Raw genomic sequence first — 20,842 nt, 5'->3', positions numbered from 1 at the left:
GGGGGGGGGGGGTCTTGATAAATTGATCTTTTATAAAATTACTATTTGTAAATCTCACAAGAAGAGATATTCAGCAACAGTACTTTGGAGTAAAGATTGTTTGCCAACATAACATGGCAGTCCTGGTTTAGGATGAATGTTGCTGTAATTTAGCCCCAAGAGACATCGTCTCCAGCTGGCTATATGACATGATCTGTGTCCTTATATTTTCGAACAAGGGCACCTAGCACCCCCACACAGCTCAAAACAATATCTGTGTATCGCCATTTCCGGGTTATTTCCCTTCATCAGCACAGAATAATTGTTTGAAAATATAAGGACACAGATCATGTCATACAGCTGGCTGGAGACTATGTCTCCTGGGGTTAAATTACAGCAACATTCGTCCTAAACCAGGACTGCCATGTTATGTTGGCAAAGAATCTTTGATCTTTTATTTTTAAATATTTTCTTTCTTTTTCTCCCTGTATCAATATATTGATAATAGATTTCGGGTTATCTCTGTTTATTAATTGAACACAATTGGCATCACCACCTTCCCTCTCTTCACGCATATACAGAGAAACATACACACACAAACAGAGAGAGGTAGAAAACAAATATGGTATAATCATAAACAGGGCAAATTTAAGCCATTTCTCTGCAGACTGAAAAAATGATGGACAACCGTAATCGATTTTCAAAGAGAGGAAGAAAAAAAACAAAATGTTTGATGTCAAATGAATTGGCATCAAAGCTGCAACGCCAAGTAAATGGTGCCAATAGGATCAGTAGAAAATGCCAAATTCCACTGAAGTTCCTATGATTTCCTCCAAGGATTATTACAATATTCCATACAAGAGAATTATTTATTGTTTTTGTTTCATTGCAGACTTTCTGTGATATCAAAGATATTTCATATGGTAAAGAAAATGTTCCAGTGTCTTGTGTGAATGGTATCGATCGGCAGTATCCTGCCTATGTAGAATATTCCACTAAGCGGTATCCTGCCAAAGGAGTACATCTCAATTTAGACGAGGAATTTTTGATTAGCTGTGATTGTACCGATGGCTGTCGGGTAATGTATCACCTTATAATATTATTTATACACGTTGTACCAGTAATATGTAAGGGTGCACGTTAGAGTGCTTCTCAACCGTTTTTTTACAATGTAGGACCTAACACACTTAAGTGACTGTAAGAACTATAAGCTGGCCTTTGGACTAATGAATGAGTATTTAATTCCTGCAAAATATCCACAAAGCGAACATCTATTTTATGTCCAATGGTTTCATTTGTATTTCTGAATTCCATTTTATAACAATGTCTCAGATTAGAAAATTACTATTTTTAAATCTCACAACGAGAGATATTCAGCAACTGTACTTTGGAGTAAAGATTGTTTGCCAACATAACATGGCAGTCCTGGTTTAGGACGAATGTTGCTGTAATTTAGCCCCAGGAGACATCGTCTCCAGCTGGCTATACGACACAATCTGTGTCCTTATATTTTCGAACAAGGGAATCTAGCACCCCCACTCAGCTCAAAACAATATCTATGTATCGCGATTTCCAGGTTATTTCCCTCTATCAGAACAGAATAATTGTTCGACCAGAGGTGGCGCTGCCAAATTCCTGCTCGAAATATATAGTTTTCAAAGTGACAACTAGTCACTGATTTATAAATTAGAAAATTACTATTTTTAAATCTCTGAATGAGAAAAGAACTATATATTTCGAACGGGAATTTGGCAGCGCCACCTCTGGTCGAACAATTATTCTGTTCTGATAGAGGGAAATAACCTGGAAATCGCGATACATAGATATTGTTTTGAGCTGAGTGGGGGTGCTAGATTCCCTTGTTTGAAAATATAAGGACATAGATCGTGTCATATTACAGCAACATTTGTCCTAAACCAGGACTGCCATGTTATGTTGACAAACAAATCTTCACTCCAATGTCTCAGATTGTTTATCTTTTCAATCCTTCGGTCATTGTCTTTTGTTTCTCTCTCCCTTCAGGACAGAACTAAATGTGCATGTATTCAGATGACAATTGAAGCCACTACAGCCAGTCCTGGTGGCCATGCAGATGAGTCTGTCGGCTATAAGTATCGACGTTTGAATGAACCAATTTTAACAGGGTAAGGCACATATATTATCTTTCTCTCTCTCTCATATAAATTGTTTTGAATTTTTTACAAACAACTTGCAGATGCTAGTGCTACCAGTTGAAAGCTCCGCATACCGGATGCTAGCAAGTTTATGGGGTCACCAGGAGAGAATGTGTGCTGTTTCAAGGCCTTCCTCTCGATGGGATCATTATGTTACAAAATGTGATGTAAATTTAAGAGAAATATGCAAAAGAAGTTGTTTGTAAATGGAGTCTTTTCTATTTGTCTTTTGTTGGTTGTTTCAGCATTTATGAGTGCAGCAGCCGATGTAAATGTGACTACAGGTGTTTCAACAAAGTTGCACAGAATGGCCTGCAGTTGCGACTGCAAGTATTCAAAACAGAAAAACGGTAAGAAGAATATTTTGTTGAATTGCAGATCTTTGAACTAGTAATGCTATGTAATTTGGCCAAGAATAGTTTTCTCCTTTGTAATTAATTATATCATATTGTGTGTGTCGTTGCCAGTACCGCTGGACTGGCCCTTGTGCAGGTGGCATGTAAAATACACCATTTCGAACATGGCCGTTGCCAGTACCTCCTGACTGGCTTTCGTGCCAGTGGCATGTAAAAGCACCCACTACACTCTCGGAGTGGTTGGCGTTAGGAAGGGCATCCAGTTGTAGAAACTCTGCCAAATCAGATTGGAGCCTGGTGTAGCCATCTGGTTCACCAGTCCTCAGTCAAATCGTCCAACCCATGCTAGCATGGAAAGCGGATGTTAAACAATGATGTGTGCACATGCATGAAACCAATCACATATTGTGTTTATTTAATATCTCTCTACTCTCCAGGCATTTGAAATCCACAGTTGACTGGGTCAAAAATTAACCTCCCAACCACAGTTGGGTATTTGGAATCCTTGGGTGAGTGTCATGAACTCTAGGCCCAAGGCGACCAAAATCTTGTGAGTGGATTTGGTTGGTGTTAGGAAGGGCATCCAGCTGTAAAAAATCCTGCCAAAACATCACAGAAGTCTAGTGCAAGCCTATGCCTGGTCAGCTCCTGTCAAATTGTCCCACCCATGCTAGCATAGAAGGCGGACATTAAACTGAAAAAAGCCCATCGTATGTGCATTTGTGTGTACTCGTCTTGACCTGGTGTGGTTGTTGTGAATGAGTGTCATTCAATTCTATTATTCTGTGAAAATATGTCTGGTCATGGGAAAATGTTACCAGAGTTGGAAACAGGTGAGCGTTGGTGATTGATGGGTCATCTTGACCAATTTGGAGGTGGGTGTAGTGTTGGCAATAACTCCAAATAAGAACTGATTTGAAATGCGATGACTCGTCCGGCATGGAAAGGTGAACATAGGCTCAGACAGGGCTGTGTGGTTAAGAAGTTTGTTTCCCAACCATGTGACACGAAAATTTGTTATTAGTGTCATGTTATTGTTGATAATGTTTAGCCCCAGGCCAGCCAGCATTGAGCAACCTTATTATCAAAGGCATTTTACATTATCAAAAGTGGCTGTGTGGTTCAGAAGCTTGCTTCCCAACCATGCGGTCTTGGGTTCAGTCCCACTGTATGGTACCTTGCGCAAGTGTCTTTTACTATTTCCCAGTGGATTTGGTACATGGAGACTGAGAGAAGCCATTCGTGTGTGTACCACTGTCTTGACGTCACATGATTGTTGTAAGCAACTGAGCTGTTCATTTCTGTCTGGTTGTGGGAGATATGTTGCTAAGAAACAGGTGAGAGTTGGTGACAGGAATGGCATCTGGCCATAGAAAATATGCCTCAATCAACTTCACCTGACCCATGCAAGTATGAGAAGTGGACATTAAATGACAAACTTGTCTTTCCTCTTTTAATAGGATAAGGTATGAGTCAAAGGAGATTTGGATGTTATGTCTAGCAGATCGGATTGTTGTCACTGCTTTGTTTCTGTTTTCATGGTGATGGCAGTGAAGGAGTTGATGTGTATTTTTAAGAGTCTTAAATTTAGAATATGACAACACTACTTACCTTTGTTGTGGAATATTTATTATTATTATTATTGGGCAGCTTGCTGGGCAAAATGCGTAGCAATATTTTGCCCATTACTACGTTCTGAGTTCATATTCCGCCAAGGTCAGTTTTGCCTTTCATCCTTTAGGGGTTGATAAAATAAGTACCAGTTGAACAATGGGGTCGAGGTAATCAGCCCTTCCCTTCCCCCAAAACTGGTGCCTTTGTGACAAAATTTGAAACCATTATTATTACTCTTACTATTTGTTTCCAGAGGCTGGGGTCTGCGCTGCTTAGACGATATTCCAACTGGTGGCTTTATTTGTATTTATGCTGGTCAGTTGTTGACAGAACAAGGAGCCAATGAGGTATGTTAACTTGATCTAAACATTCAGTTGTCACCAGATTATTTGCAAACAACATCTTACCAATGTGTTCCTTTCCAAACCAAAATCAAAGCAGACAATTTTAATCATTTTCATACCAATTGGCCTCTGGCTCTATCCCATAAAATTCCTGTTTTAAAATTATCAAAATTCAAGCCTTTCATGGAAGTTTCACGTTGATTATTTATGTTCCAAGCTCCAGCTTAATAACAACAGTTCTTTCACTAAATTCTTCATTTGGTTTCAAAATAATTTGAAGCAATGACAATGTATGTCATCAGAAATATGGTAACAAAACGATTAAATAATTCCAAACATATACTTAAAACAAAATAGCTGTAAATTATTATTTCTGTTGTTCCAGGATGGCCAGCAGTATGGAGACGAATATCTTGCAGAGCTTGACTACATTGAAGTGGTTGAAAAACACAAAGAAGGTTATGAAAGTGAAGTTGTTGATCTCGATGATGCAGAGAGTACCTCCTACTCTTCACTCTCATCCAATAGCAGCAGATCTTCAAACACTGCAGATCAGTAAATAATCTTCATCCTTTATCATCGTACTCCATTGTTATGTGTGTCTCTGGAGCTGTTTATACTTTCTTCATCAGTGGGATTTGAAGCAGATATGTGTGTTTGAATATGAATTCTCTCCAGGATGTTGTTATTTTGGAATTCCCTCTCTGCACATGGTTCTCTTGTAGCCATTGACTGTCAGCTGTTCAAGAATAACATTAACCCTTTAATATTTAAACCAGCCACATCCAATCGAAATATTCCACCTGTTTCATGTTCAAACTGGCCAGATTCAGCCTCTCACAGCCACCCTAGTCTCATTCCAAAAATACAGTCACCTCATCAAACTCTCAAGGCTACAAAATACTGCATTGATTAATTCAGGACATTATGAATAAATAAGCATACATTTGGCAGAGTAATCTGAATGCTAAGGGGTTAACTGCATTGATGTCAGTCTTGGAGGGATTCCAAAAGTCAGGAGCTTAGGTCCTTCCTCTAGACATGAACAGTTGAGTGGGGAGGGGGAACCCCAGAAAGCAAGCAACTATGGGTTGTAAAGGCACATGGCCCTGTGGTGAGTTCGAATCCTGGACTGGGCAGCATGTTGTGCTCTTGAGCAAGACACTTTATTTCACGTTGTTCCAATTAACTCAGCTGTAGAAATAAGTTGTGACGTCACAGGTGCCAACTTGGATAACATTGGTGGCGTGGAGAGTGGAGGCTGGCCTTCCACAAACAACCTTGCTCGGACTTGTGCCTCAGAGGGAAACTTTCTAGGTGCAATCCCATGGCCCTTCATCACTGAAGGGGGTCTCTGATGTGCTTGAATTAACAAGAACCTTGCATGGGAAATTTAATTGATGGAAATTGTGCTGAAGCTCATTTTGTGGTGTGTTTGTGTATGCTTGCAGTTTCTCTTTCAATCTCGTTTGCCTTGTGTAAATAGAAAATGCCTACCTTTCATTAATATAAAATGCAATCGGACCACTTTAAAGACAGAAAGTAACAATTAGGACCAATAAACCCCAGTATACTAGAAACGTTAACCACACAGCCAGCATGCTGCTGCTTCAGCAGCTTCCTCTGCTGTCAGAGGTATGATATTCACCTCTTGTTTCAATTTGGTGCTTATTTTATCAATCTCTCTTTGTTGGACTACTAGGTTACAGCACAGATAGAAACGAACAATACTTGTTTTTATACTTGTGTAAACCTAAACAAAGCCATGCTATGTACTTGATGGATTTCCACAGTTTTTGTTCATTCGATGTTCCTCAGAGTGTTGGGCAATCTGAAATTACGGGAGAAAACACTTGGTCCAAGTGTCATGCTGTGGGACTGAACCTAGGACCAGGCGGTTGTGAAGCAGACTTCCTGACAACACAGCCATACTAACATCAACTCTTGCATTTTAGGCAGCAGGTCTCGGTCACCGCTCCTGGAGCCACATGTGCCCTTCAAGTATCCTTCCACTGTTCCTCAACTGCCTTTTATAAATACATTAAGCTTTTTTTTAATTGAATTGTTTTACTTTTTTTTTTTTTTTGGTGTGGATCCCCTAAAAATGCCCAGATTTTGAATCTGGCCAAGATATTAAAAAAGGTCAAGCACTACTGATCTTAGGATTCATAGGGTCAATTACCCAGTTTCCATGGCATCAATATGACCAAATTCACAACAGGATGCTAGTCCATTTACAGTTGAGTGGACTGGGCTAATGGGAAATGTAGTTGTTTTCCTTTAGAACACAACTTGCGCCTGGTCTGAGAATTCCACTTGCTATTCACGGTCATACTGTGCATTTCTTTGAAACTCTTCCTCTTGTTCTTCTCTCTTCCTTATAAACCAATGAGATGCCATTTAAACTTAGCAGCAACTCTGTTTTCTTTGTAGGGACCATTCTGATAAGAAGACAACTGAAAATGGCAGTGAAGAAAAGCTGGGAAAACTAGTGTTAAAGAGAGAAGCCAACAAAGACAAAGAATGGTTGGTATTTTCTTTTTCAGTTTTTTCCCCCATTTGTTTCTTATTTTCTTCTCTACTAAAATGATTCAAATGGTACAACACTGCACTATAATACAAACAATGGGCTATATACCTGTTGTAATTTAACCATCCATAGTTTGATAATATTTTGGAATAAAATTCCTTCCTCAGATATCCCTAGACTATGGATGGTTAAATTACAACAGGTATATAACCCCTTGTTTGTATTATAGTGCAGTGTTGTACTATTCAAAACATTTTATTCTTTACATCAGGATCTGAGTTCAAATTCCACCAAGGTCGACTTTACCTTTCATCCTTTCGGGGTCGATAAAATAAGTACCAGTTGAGTACTGGGGATCGATAGAATCAATTTATTTCCTCCCCTGAAATAACTGGCTCTTATTTACATTTGACGGATATTTGTCCTCTCTGGTTTCACCAGTCCTCAGTCAAATCGTCCAACCCATGCTAGCATGGAAAGCGGACGTTAAATGATGACGATGACGACGATCTTGTTTGTTGTTAACACATTTCGTCTGATATACCCTCCAGCCTTCATCAGGTGTCTTGGGGAAATTTCCAACCTGGGTTCTCATTCCTAAGGTATTTTTTTATATTATTCAGGTCACAGCCTGGAATCAAACTCGGAATCTTGGGGTTAGTAGCCTGCACTCTTAACCACTACGCCATATGCCCGTGGGCTGTAGTGGTTAAGAGCGCGGGCTACTAACTCCAAGATTCCGAGTTCGATTCTTGGCAGTGACCTGAATAATGATAATAACATCGAAAAATACCTTAGGAACAAGAACCCAGGTTCAAAATTTCCCCAAGACACCTGATAAAGGCTGGAGGGTATATCAGCCGAAACATTAACAAACAAGATGAGGACAAATATCCGTCAAATGTAAATAATTTCTCATCTCTCAAATATAGAACTGTATAACTGGCTCTGCCAATATTTGAAATCAATATCATTAAAATGTAAAGATTAAAAAAACATTATTGTTTTTGTCAACGAATGTGAAATGGTATTTGTGTATATGTTGGCTTTCATTTCAATATGGTGTGTACAGCATAATCTAGGATTAATTAATTCATTACTTTTAAAATTTAATATGGTGTGTACAGCATAATCTAGGATTAATTAATTAATTACTTTTAAAATTTAAACCTAATTTATTGTGTAGGTCTGTGAAAATACAAGGTTCGTCTCAGCGTACTGCTGATTGGGTGGACAGTTTGAATAACGAACCGATTGTTATTGATGATGATGAAGATGAAGAAGAGGATAATACACAAACGACCAAGTCTGACTCATCAGCTGCAACCCCAATTCCAGCCACAAAGAGAGGCAACATCTTCACTATTTTAGAAGAGAAGAAAGAACCAACGCCAAACGCTGATGAATTGCCAGATTTGGAAGAAAAGCTTCCTGGTCTTGGTGCGTTTAAATTGTTTATCTCTCTCTCTCTCTCCATGTGTTTCTATCTTTCTTTCCAGGTTTCTCTGGGGTTGCCTCATGCATCTAGAGGTGGACTAGGAGTATTTAAAATTAAAATTATTGACAGGTTGGATGTCGGTTTGTCTTAGCAGCATTATAAGCCCCTTGGCAAATCAGTGTTTATTGACAGCAGACAGATCAGAATTGGGACCCTACTCTTGTGAGGCCCTGGGTAAACTGCCTAGTATGCCCATACCTTGAGAGATGGTACTAGATGGATGCCAAGTCGTGGGTCTTGGGAGAGCTTTGACTCTTGTAATATCGCTGCTGCTATTTCTTGAGGTTTTTGTCTACTGTCCAATATGTAACAGCACTACCATACTTTTATTTGTATTTATAGGTCTTCGCAAATGTACCAGATCTACAACAAGGTCCAGATTCAAGAACCTTCCAAACCCCAAAGGTAATTCTTATGAACTTGATATATTTATTTTGACAGAGTATTACAGTTTGTAGAAGAAACACCTCTGTATATTATCTATAAAGCATGTCTATAATTTATACATAATACATTAACCATCAAACGTACCACTGGTGGTTCATTGCTATCCTCACACAACCATCTTAGGTACCACCGGTGATAAATTTTCATAATTTGAGAAAATATTTTATCTTATATCTTTGACATGGTTTCATGGATACTTAAATAACATGAGTGCTAGATATTAAATTTGAATCCTTTAGCATTTAAACCTACCTTACAATGTCATTCTAAAAATAAACAATCACATCATTTAAAATCTTGAAGCTACAAGAGAACGCGGAATTAATTTCAAACAATGTGATTAAGCCTTTACCTCTGACAGAAAAATCTGAATACTAAAGGGTTAATTATGAAATATTGTAAAAATGTCAAAAAAAAAAACTTGCGTTCCCTTGTAATTAAACAGTGTGACTGTGAAGTATGTGGTGCCACTGGTCAATTCCAGTAACTGGCTTCTCTTGGCCTTTTGGCTAAGATCAAAGTGTAGTTTCAGTAACAAGATGTGGCAGTAAGCACCATGTCTGATACAGACTGTGACAGCATGTTCACTAGTTTTAAGCCCCTCTCTCTCCACCTCACTAATCTGTCAAAGACTTTCTCAAAGAAAGCAGCAGTCACTGTGTTTTATTTTATTTTTCTATTCAAAGATGGAAAGAACCCGAGCAAAGAGAGGATTGAAGAAAGGGAGCAACGTCCCAGCACTCGTTACTACTTCAATGATGGTCAGCTGTGCTATGTGATGGATGCCAAATCAATGGGAAATCTCGGCCGTTTCCTCAATGTTAGTAATTTTTGTTTTTTCTTTCAAACTTACTCCCTTTTTTTTTTTTGTTAAACTCTTGTGACAAGTCAGGACAGAAATATTTTCATCGATTCTTGCTGTTAAACAAACTGCTACTAACCAGATTCCAAATATTAGTGGACCACGGGAAACTAGTTTTTGGCAAATTGTTCTGTAAGTTCATCCATTGCCAGTATTTTGAACCAGGACATCATCATTTAACGTCCATTTTCCAAGCTGGCATGGATTGGATGGTAAGGCTGCGGCCCCATTTGTCTGTTTTTGGCATGGTTTCTACAACTAGATGCCCTTAATGCTGATATATAGTGTACTGGGTGCTTTTTTTACATGGCACTCACACCTCGTTAGTGTATAAGAGCCCAGGTAGGATGGTGCTATTGAAGAATCTGCCAGGCTCTTCAAAATGATTATTGCTAACCTTAAATCATTACAAATATTTGTAATGATTTACTGTTGTCTTGATTCTTAAAATGTTTTGCATTTCTGTCTTACAGCACAGTTGTTCTCCAAATGTTTTCGTTCAAAACGTGTTTGTTGACACACATGACCTTCGGTTCCCCTGGGTGGCATTCTTTGCTGGACAGTAAGTAGATAACTATTTTACTTTTGGAATTCTCTGAATCTGTCTGATATGGCTTCTTATTAGAAATCTATGATTGCTTCTTCCACTAATTGTAAACCTCTGTTATCTTCAGGTACATTCGCGCAGGAACGGAACTGACATGGGATTATAACTACGAAGTTGGCAGTGTTCCGGGCAAAATCCTTTATTGCTATTGCAGTTCAGCTGAATGTCGAGGTCGGCTCTTGTAGAGTCAAATCTATTTTTATGACACCAATCTTGGCAATGTTTTTGCGGTATGAACTCTTTGCAGAGTCAGTCACCATTGGTTACATTGAAAGTTCCATTTTTATGCCAACTGGTATCAACAAACACTCACACTACTAAAATTAGAATTTGGTCAGCAGAGCCAACTGGATTAACGTTTTGAAGATCTGCTGCTATTGGTCAATTAAAAGTAAACTTCTTCAATTGATCACATAATCCATGCTCTGATGTCCTCACCACTTGACTGACCATAGTGCTGACAACTCCATGCATTTAAAGAAATCTTTTGTGTGGTCAATTTGGAGGAGATTCTTAGGAACTTATTTAATCCTGTGGACTTTCAAGAATTCCATTTTGTTTGTGTCTGTTGTAATTGGGATCCAAGGAAGAGCAATTAGAAAAAAAACAAAAAGCTGTGACTTTTTATTATAGAAAGAATAGTGCCTCTTATGCTGGTATTTGTACAAGTGTGTGTGTGTACACATTACAGAAGCTCCTTTTCCACTATTGGCCACCACCATCAGTCAAACCTTGTTTATTATTTATTTTCTTTCGGTTTATTTGGCAATGTCTCATTGGAAGCAGGATTTGAGTAAAGACTGTACATGCAAAATTGATAAACGAACCACTTCTCGCTGATGTCAACAAATATTGGAAACCTTAACTTTCTAATTTGTTGCTATTTAACCAAAGACCCATTCACATCAGAATCATTGATATTTTGTCTTTTATCTCTATCACAGACCCCAGCATGTTATGATCTCTTAACACCCTTATTGGTTATCTTACCAACTCGGGTGGATAAAAAAAATAAACAAAAAACCCTTTCATGACCATATAACCAGAATTTCAGGTAGATTTGAAAATAAAGACTTAGCGTTTTAAACACTAAGAATCTGACCATTATTATCAGCAAGCTGGCAGAATTGTTAATACATCAGGTGAAATGCTTAGCGGTATTTCGTCTGCTATGTTCTGAGTTCAAATTCCACCAGGGTTGACTTATCCTTTCAGGGTCGATAAATTAAATACCAGTTGCATACTGGGCTCAATGTAATCAACTTATCCCCTCCCCACCAAAAAATGGCTGCCCTTGTGGCAAAATTTGAAACCATTATCAGAATTCTTATTTCATTTAATATCAGGTTTTATATTTTACTGTAGCAAATCAAAATAGACATTTTTTTTTCCTAAATCCAGTTTATCCATTCTACCTTCCTTCCTTCCTTCCCTCCCTCCCTCCACACACACTTGCACACAGAATACTGGAATAGACATTCAAATTGCCAGGCTATATTTTTAAACTGAAGGATTGCAATTTCTTCCAAAAAAAACCGTGTCTTGAGTATTTGCATCACGTTCTTTCATCATCCACTTGTATATGTTCATTGTGTTTTGTTTTTTTATTTGTGTACTTGAATAGAAATAAAATATTTGCCACATGACTTACAGAAGCTTTGACTTCAGTTTGTTAATTCAAATATGAAAAAAAAAAAAAGCAGGTCACATGACCAAGTCATCATACCCCCCAATGTGGTTCAGTTGATATTACTGTTGCAGGTAAAATTAAGTGGTTCTAGTTACATTAAGCTTTGTCCTCCAATGTCCTTGCTAAAGTCTTCAGGGCACTGATTATTGTATTCTTCAAGAAAGTCTCATGGTGTTCAACAATTTGGTGAAGGCAAGAAATATGTTCTTTTTTCAACTGCAGAAAAGAAAATATCATAAATATTATTATCAAAGCTAAGATGATTAACAGTTAATGCTTGATTAGGCACATAATTACTTTTTGCTGTGGTGGACAGATTATATATTATAGGTACTCAAATTTTTAGAAGACAAGCTAAAAATAAACTATAATAATCAACCATAATAGGATTTGAACCAAGAAGAATAAGATAGCAAGGTACTGAAATACGGTTAATAATCCAAGAGATATATGTACATACATACATACACACTTTAGTCAAAGTCTTATAGTAAATAAACATTTCAAATAGAGTTGAAAGCTTTATTAGTCAGTCAAATAAGCTGTTGTACACATTTAATATGTAGAGGTACATGGCTTAATGGTTAGGGTCGTGGACTCCTGATTGTAAGATTGTGATTTCGATTCCTGGATAAGGTGGTGCATTGTATTCTTGAGCAAAACACTTTATGTTGCTTCTGTCCATTCAGCTGGTGGAAAGTCATGTGACTGACTGGCATATCATCTAGGGAGAAATAAATGTCATAGAAACCAGAAACCTGGCCCTTTGCCCCTTACAGTGTAGGGTGGACTAATCATCACACATTGACTAACATCCTGTCCTTGTGGTGGTGTTGGGGAACCAGCTAAACCGAGAAGACCTTGTCATCTACTGAAGTATTCTTTATTAGTCTGCTATGAGTAATAAAGTCAAACGTCTTGATTGAAGTTTACTACAAATCATCTTTATTTTAATCTTTTCTATTTTACTTGTTTCACTCATTGGACTGTGGCCATGCTGGAGCATTGCCTTGCAGGGGTTTTAATCAAACAAATTGACCCCCGGTACTTATTTTGTAGTCTGGTCCCAATTCTGTTGGTCTCTTTTGCCAAACTGCTAAGTTACGGGGACAAAATCATACACACAGACAATGGGATTCCACACAGTTTCCATCTGTCAAAATCTGCTCACAAGGCTTTGGTCAGCCTAGGGCTATAGTACAAAACATGACCATGGTACCATACAATGAGATTGAACCCACAACCATCTGACTGGAAAACAAACTTTTTATCCACCCATCTAAACCGATGCTTATGATTGTAAAGATGAAATCGACAGAGTCGGTCATTAGTGAATATTGTTTCTTACCTGTTTTTTATATTTATTTACAAATGTGAGCAAAAATCTCCCATATTTGCTATTGGAATGCTGTTCAACAGTGGAGGTCTTCTTTAGCCATTGCAGTAATTGGGAAAGTTGATCAGATGACAATTCCAGCTGTAAATAATAAAGGAATTTGCTAAAAGTCATTTACAAAACACTTGCCCAAGATGCTATGCAGTGGGACTGAGCCTGGAACAATGTGGTTGGTAAGCAAGCTACTTACCACACAGCCACTTTTGCACCGTGATTTTTTTTTTTTTATGTAAGGGAAAAAAAAAAAATTAGAAGCAATAACTTGTTATAACGCCAGCACTTGTTTCATCAATTATCGTCCACTTGGGCCAGAAAGAATTTATTGAGGCAGATTTTTCTGTTGCCATGGCATTGGTCAGCTGAAGCCTATAGTAGATTCTTGTCCAAGGTGCAAATTCAAATAACTGTCGCAATTGATTGTCTTTCTCTGCTGATGCAGAAAATGAAAGGTGATCTCGTTTTATTGAATGTGAATTCATTATGCTTAGGACCTGTAAAAACTCAACCAAACTAGTGGACCCCCTCCTGGGAAACGATTTCATTTTGATTCACCAGGCTGCTGTGAAAGAGAGATGTATATATATTGTCTAACAAGGGCAGTGAGCTGGCAGACTTGTTACCATGCTGGACAAAATGCTTAGCAGTATTTTGTCTTTGCCTTTCATCCTGTCGGGGTCAATAAATTACCAGCTGAGTGATGGGGGTTGATGTAAGCGATTTCCTCCCTCCTTCAGAATTGCTGGCCTTGTGCCAAAGTTTGAAAGTGATATTATCAAGCGAATTTGTTCACATTCAGACTTTAAAAGATTGAAACATTTTGCAGAACCCTTCCCTCCTCAAAAGAAAAAAAAGGTGCTTGAACCATTGTTAACTGTACTTTTAATAGCACCAAAGTACATTGGACAAAATATCTAGTAACATGTCTTCTGGCTCTTTATGTTTCAAGTTCAAATTCTGCTGAGTTCAACTTTGCGTCAGTGTCATCATCTTGCCTCCTACCCTGGCTGACCATCAGCCAAAAATTTGAAACAATTGTTTTGTCTCTTAAAATGATACAAGTGAATACAAATGTTGAAATTTGTAAGATCTTTTCTCTCAATGTTAGCGAGAAAAATGCATAGTTCAAAAAAAAAAAAAAATAAAAGTAATTACCTTTCCATCTAGAATATTCTCTAGCAATAACAGGATTCCAGGTTCAATGCTGGGGCAACTCTTGGACAGCTGCCTGCAGAGTAAATATGTTAAAGACAATTCTTGAATAAGTTTTTATGCAAATGGCCAGAACAAGACATGTACAGGTGCTCTTACAAAATGGTTGGTGTTAGGAAGGGCATCCGGCTGAGGAATATATGAGTAGATGGGGTCCCTGACTTGTTTTAAGAGAGCACTCACTCTGAATAAGAACCAACTTGGACTGTGATGACTCATCTAACCCGTACCAGCATGGTAAAGCAAATGTAAATGATGAACTAATAAAGGCAATTAGAATTATGAAAGGATTTGATGTAGGAAACAAGAGGGGACGAAACTAAATGCCATAAATAGTAAAGAGAGCATTAGTGAATTCATGTAATTAGTCAAGAAATATTAATTAAAAAATTGCAGTGATGATGATAAAGAAATTGGCATGGCTGTGTGCAATACCAGTTAAGAGTGGTGGTCATTTGACTTAGAGGTTAGTATCCTACAGTCTTGTCCAGCCTCTAAGGAGAAGGAAATACTAAATACAAAACACTAATTTGGTAAAACTTACTCCAGGAGGTAGAGTCTGGTATTAGAAGTAAAGGCATCCTTATTGACAATGGTTAACAGCTTGGCTTGAGGTAAATCTGAAAATTAAGGACAGAAGGAGTTTGCAATGAACTGCAAGGTTTCGTAAATGATTTTCAGAAGGTACATTTACTGCAGTATGTCTGTGTGTGATGAGATGTGGCTAGGTGCACCACAAAAATAAAATACATAGAAACATTATTTCTAAATTCAGTAGCAGTTCTTTAAAGTAAAGACTATTTGCCAACAATGTGGCTGTCCTGGATAGGACGAATGTTACTGTTGTTTAGCCCCAGGAAACGTTTCCAGCTGGTTATACGACACAATATCTGTGTCCTTATATTTTTAAACTGAGGAGCTCAGCTGTTTGAAAATATAAGGACATTGAAAATATAAGGACACATTTCCTGCACAGCAGGATGGAACCCCAAACCATGTGGTTGCCAAGTGAGCTTCTTAGCTCTACAGAAAGAAAAAGCAAACTTACCAATTTTTTTGTTCTTTGCACAGGGAATTAAGACTCCATCCACAAATGGCTTTGGGAATTGTTGACTGAAGGTAACAATTGCAGAGACTAAGAGCCTGGAATTTTGCTTGGACTGCACCACAAACTACAAAGGCAAAATGAATAAATAAATAATGAAAACAATATAAATACCCCGTTAGTTTCATTTGTAGCTTTGGTGCATTGAAAGGAGTTTTACAAATAGGGTCCAGGGTAAGTTTTTGAGGCATTTTTGGGGAAAAAAATGCATCTTGTATGTCATCAAATAAAGTATTTATGCTGAGAACTACTTCCACCTATTTTGGACAAGTAAAGAATACGGTGTCCCGTAACATACTCAGCTGCCTGGAACTAAACTGAAGACTTTATAGAATATAATGAAGGCAACTTTCAGATAAAAAGTTCCTGACATTAATGGTAATATTTACAGCTGAGTCTGCAAGAATGAAATGTTTTGGTTACACACAAACCCAGTGCAACGTGACAGGATATGAAGAATGGATCTTTCAGCTCACACTTTGTTCTTCCAATCTTGATCAGTTAATACATACGGACACACGTCTCATAATATCTTAAAGCCACTATCTTTCCCATTCAGTCCAAAGAAAGAGAAATCAAAAAAGACAAACAGAAAAAGAATGGAATCAATGGCCTTATTAGCCATAAAACTCTGCTGGGATACTCACTACCAGTGATAAATAGAGAACAGCAACTGTTGCGCTATGACTAAGTCCACCTTGTCTGCCTCCACTGTCGTCACTGACAGAATATCCAGCTTTAGACTGGGCAGTGGTTCAATCTATTTAATCATTGCATCCTGTACTCTTTATGCAATAAACCACTGAATGAAGGAATGGTATATCTGAAACAATGGGTCTGTGGGTTGTACCTGGTCATTTGGTCAACAGAGCTGACCTGAGGCTATACAGCAACATGACCGTTTATGATAATGCTTATTAATTTGATGTATATATAAATGTATGTACAATTGTTTACATGTGTGTGTGTAAGTTGTTGTTTTTAAAACTTATACATCAGTCAATCATTTATCTTTCTTGCAAAAGATTACAAATGGCAACTACTTACCCGAGGAAGAATACAATCTTTGGCCAAGACCAGACTGTTGGCATAACTGATTTGATTGCCGACTTCAGCAAAATGTTTGCATATCATAGCAAAAGAGGATTCTGACAGGGACTCAACATCTAACATGTGGCAGATTTGGTGAACCTAAACAAAGAAATACAGAAGAAAAATTAAACAGAAAACAAATGTTTTTACTCTATTCACCATTGTAACCTAGCCCCCCCCCCCTTTTTTTTGAGCCCTGGGTCTCATAAGGCAGGTTATTCAGTTTCCATGGTGTATAAGGGACTAAGATCACAACATCCTCCCCTGAACAGGATGCTGGGCTGTTGCAGGGTTTGAGACCAACAATTTTGAGAGGCAGGCTTAGGTCAATTACATTGATCTCACTGCTTGACTGCTAATTTATTTTATTGACCCCAGGATGATGAAAGGCTACTCAGCATTTTTGTCCGATATGCTAATGATTCTGCCAGCTTGCTGCTTTAAGATAATCTATTGTTTTGACTTGAAGTAATCAGTAATCCATCTCTGGATAATGAGGTTTAGTAATAACATCAAAACAACAATGAAGTCCTTGGACCTACTGGGTCCTGTCAAACCATCCAATGCATGCCAATATGGAGAAAGGGACATTAAATGGTGATGTACAAATCAATGGCTTGTAGACCTCATTTATGTGATGAAGAATGGTAAAACATTATCTATTATCTGCCAAATAAAACATCAGACATGCTATAAAATAATGTTTACATTTGTCTCTTATAAACTCTTATATCACCAACCAACAATTGAATCAGTGAAGAATCGACCTACTAGAAATAGCAGCCAAATCCCTTTCAGATCACACTTTATAAATAGAAAATAAAAAAGAAAGTATGTGTATGATATTTATAATCCCTAGATACACTGTGTCTGAAATAGAAAATGGTACGGTCCCTGTTGAAAATGGTACGGTCCCTGTTGAAAATGGTACGGTCCCTGTTGAAATGCCCTTGATGAGAGGTGTCTGCTTGATCAGGATTAACCTCGAGTGAAATTACAATAACAACAGCAACAACATTGCTGAATACTCGCTCACCTGTTGGTCTGAACATTCAACAAAAAGGTTCAATTCTGGTGGTAACACATTCTGGGGTTTGTCTCCATGTTGCCAGACATACTTCAACTGGTTGGCCTTCATCTAGCAAAAGTAGAAAAAGGGGTTAATATATTTTGTTGGGAAATTTGGTGGGGGTCGCACATATAGAGTGAGTTGAAGAATGAGTGGGAGGAGTAAAGGGAGGTCTTACAGTGTGAGGCAGCAGAATGGAGATGATAATACAATAAACAGGATGAGAGAGAGAGAGAGAGAGAGAGAGAGAGAAAGGTAACTCATTTACAAATGTTGGACTTCTCTATTAACAATAACACTACAACCTTTAAACTAAACTTACTTCTATTTCTGGTGGTAATTTATCAGAAGGCACTTCCACTGGTGATGGTGGTTTGGGAACTTCCATTGGTGATGGGGATTTGCTAGATTCTTGAACTGGAATATTTGTAGATTTACTGGATTCGGGTTCGATTGCTCCTTCATTTGTCATTTCCATAGATTCTTCACTACTACTGTCAGAATGAATAACTGAAATAGATTGTTATCCATTGAAGATATTGTTGATGATGATGATGATGATGATGATGATATTAATAATAGTGGTAAATTAACTCATACCATATCAATAACATTTATCATAAGTGGTCTTTTTAGGCAGATCAGTCCTGATTGACGAGACTAATGGCTAAAGATTTTCAGCTCTTATTATTTCATTTTTGCTTTTATCCAAGACAATGGAGTTCAGATGGCTCCTAAGGGCCCCAGACAGTATCCAAGTTTCACAACTATAAAGCAGGATAAGGAGGACCAGAAATCTAAATATCCGAACCTTTGTCCTCCTGCTCAGATATCAGCAGCACCAAATACCCTTGTCCAATGAATCCACAACTGCACTAGCTTGTCCAAGTCTTTTTAGGACTCCAGACTCGCAGCTAATGTCACCATGAGTCTCACTGCTAAGATAAGTGAAGCAATCAAAAACTTCAACATTCTCATTCACAGCAGAAAAAGACAAGGCAGAATCCTCCAAGAAGACTCGGAGGAACTTACAAGTAGCACAAAATAATTTAAAGAAAAACAGAAGAAAAGTAAAGTTGGTTACCAATGACTGGACTTTCTGGCACTATTATATTACTGCATTGCTCTTGAAGAGATATCACATCATCTATACTTGTAATGTTTCCATCTGGTTCAGAGAGAGAGAGAAATGGAAGAGTCATAACAATTTAAAATGAATTTGCCTAACATATACATCATTCAACATCCATTTTCCATGCTGGCATGGCGCGTCTGTGTTTGTCCCCCTAGAATTGCTTGACAACCGTTGCTGGTGTGTTTATGTCCCTGTCACTTAGCGGTTCGGCAAAAGAGACCGATAGAATAAGTACTAGGTTTACAAAGAATAAGTCCCGGGGTTGATTCACTCGACTAAAGGTAGTGCTCCAGCATGGCCGCTGTCAAATGACTAGAACAAGTAAAAGAGTAAAGAGTATACATACACACACACACACACACATATATATATACACACACACATACATACAGACACATGAAGGTTTCCTTACAATTTCTGTCCATAAAATCCACTCACCAAGCTTTGGTTGGTCCAGGGCTATAGAAGACACTTGGCCAAGTTACTGCACAGTGGGACTGAACTCAGAACCATGTAGTTGGGAAGCAAACTTCTCAACCACACAGCAATGTCTTTGCTATACATACACACACAGAGTAAATGAATGATTAAAGGAAATGAAATAAAAATAAACAACAAGCTAATAAGACTTGGTGACTTACCAGGAATTTGTAGCTGCCGCTCTCTAACAAATGAAGGTAAGAAAGGACTGTATTGGTGTGTTGACGCTGCTGACTTCAATATGTCGTTTAGTATCTCTTGGTTTTGTTTGGAGATGACATGGGGAAAATGGTTATTTGGAAGAAAAGTTTGGTTCCAAGTTAATCTACAATTGTACTGAAAATGGTTGAAAAGAGACTGGATCCTGTTGTTGGGGGCATATTGGATATTTTGTTGAATGGTAGCCAGGAATTCTTGTGTAGACTGCTCAGGAAGTTCAGCCAAATGTTGATTCAAAAATGATAGCAAACATTTTTGGAAATATTCTGTCAGGAGAAAGAAGGTGGGGCAACTGAAGAAAACAAAACAAATGAGGAAACAAATAAGGCTTTCTTGTATTTGTTACAAGGACATTAGGGCTTTTTCATACATACAATAAAGACATTACACATAAAGGTTACGAAAAGTGTGTGTGTGTGTGTGTGTGTGTGGGGGGAGACAAAGAGACAAAGTGATTTAAAAACGAGAGGAGAAATATAGACTTGTTATCGCTATCAAATTCTGGCCATGCACACACACTTGCTTGGATGGACAAAGCATTGAATATATGTAATAGAGTTCATTTGTTCAAAGCTGATGATTTACTTTGTTATTACTGAGAGTTTGGTCGCTACATGGGGGTATTTCTAATGGCAGGGCATGTGATGGAGATGTTTCAATGAGTAAAGTAGATATAAAGCAGATGGATGGAATTATTGACAGAATCATGAGGGCTAACCTCTTACTTAGCAGACAAACTAATGATAAAACGTTATTGGTGATAAAGGAAAGTAGAGGTGTGAGTGTAATAGAGAGAGAGAGAGAGAGAGAGAGAGAGAGAGAGAGAGAGAGAGAGAGCACTATTATATTAGACGAGAGGTATTTAAAATGAATTGTAAAAACGATCTTCAAAAATATTCTGTGGCATCCCTACATATGCATGCAGCTTACCCCTTTGACTTTGTTTATAACTCTGAAAAACGGATGTCTTTTAGGAAAATTTCCCAGAGATACACTTTAGATGGTGTAGATTTAAGGTTATATCAGAATTTGTTAG

At 38.0% G+C, this 20,842-nt stretch overlaps 3 protein-coding genes across 5 annotated transcripts in view; 2 read left to right on the top strand and 1 right to left on the bottom strand.

The window, feature by feature from the left end:
- Positions 1–12,057, top strand: part of LOC106873585 (histone-lysine N-methyltransferase eggless) — a 43,315-nt gene extending 31,258 nt beyond the window's left edge. For all 3 annotated transcript variants that reach the window (XM_014921018.2, XM_052969174.1, XM_052969173.1), the window contains exons 20-30: positions 872–1,057; positions 2,002–2,123; positions 2,399–2,503; positions 4,377–4,470; positions 4,853–5,022; positions 6,901–6,993; positions 8,184–8,437; positions 8,838–8,900; positions 9,629–9,762; positions 10,278–10,366; positions 10,479–12,057. In XM_014921018.2, coding sequence (XP_014776504.1) covers positions 872–1,057; positions 2,002–2,123; positions 2,399–2,503; positions 4,377–4,470; positions 4,853–5,022; positions 6,901–6,993; positions 8,184–8,437; positions 8,838–8,900; positions 9,629–9,762; positions 10,278–10,366; positions 10,479–10,596 — 1,428 coding nt within the window. In that variant the 3' untranslated portion in view covers positions 10,597–12,057. The remainder of the gene's footprint in view (positions 1–871; positions 1,058–2,001; positions 2,124–2,398; positions 2,504–4,376; positions 4,471–4,852; positions 5,023–6,900; positions 6,994–8,183; positions 8,438–8,837; positions 8,901–9,628; positions 9,763–10,277; positions 10,367–10,478) is intronic.
- The window catches only part of LOC106882474 (formin-binding protein 4), a 365,705-nt gene that overhangs the window by 120,036 nt on the left and 224,827 nt on the right, over positions 1–20,842 (top strand). The window lies entirely within an intron of this gene.
- The window catches only part of LOC106873583 (uncharacterized), a 9,962-nt gene continuing 1,107 nt past the window's right edge, over positions 11,988–20,842 (bottom strand). The window contains exons 2-11 of the mRNA XM_014921015.2: positions 19,749–20,098; positions 19,057–19,140; positions 18,295–18,482; positions 17,940–18,041; positions 16,859–17,002; positions 15,755–15,878; positions 15,251–15,326; positions 14,650–14,722; positions 13,450–13,578; positions 11,988–12,317 (exon numbers count right to left, since the gene is read on the bottom strand). Of these exons, the coding sequence (XP_014776501.1) occupies positions 12,198–12,317; positions 13,450–13,578; positions 14,650–14,722; positions 15,251–15,326; positions 15,755–15,878; positions 16,859–17,002; positions 17,940–18,041; positions 18,295–18,482; positions 19,057–19,140; positions 19,749–20,098 (1,390 nt within the window). The 3' untranslated portion in view covers positions 11,988–12,197. The remainder of the gene's footprint in view (positions 12,318–13,449; positions 13,579–14,649; positions 14,723–15,250; positions 15,327–15,754; positions 15,879–16,858; positions 17,003–17,939; positions 18,042–18,294; positions 18,483–19,056; positions 19,141–19,748; positions 20,099–20,842) is intronic.

This window comes from Octopus bimaculoides, chromosome 7, assembly GCF_001194135.2.
Source record: "Octopus bimaculoides isolate UCB-OBI-ISO-001 chromosome 7, ASM119413v2, whole genome shotgun sequence".
Taxonomy (NCBI): Eukaryota; Metazoa; Mollusca; class Cephalopoda; order Octopoda; family Octopodidae; genus Octopus; species Octopus bimaculoides.
Note: the sequence above shows the minus strand (reverse complement) of the source record. Positions and strands in the feature narration are given on the sequence as shown.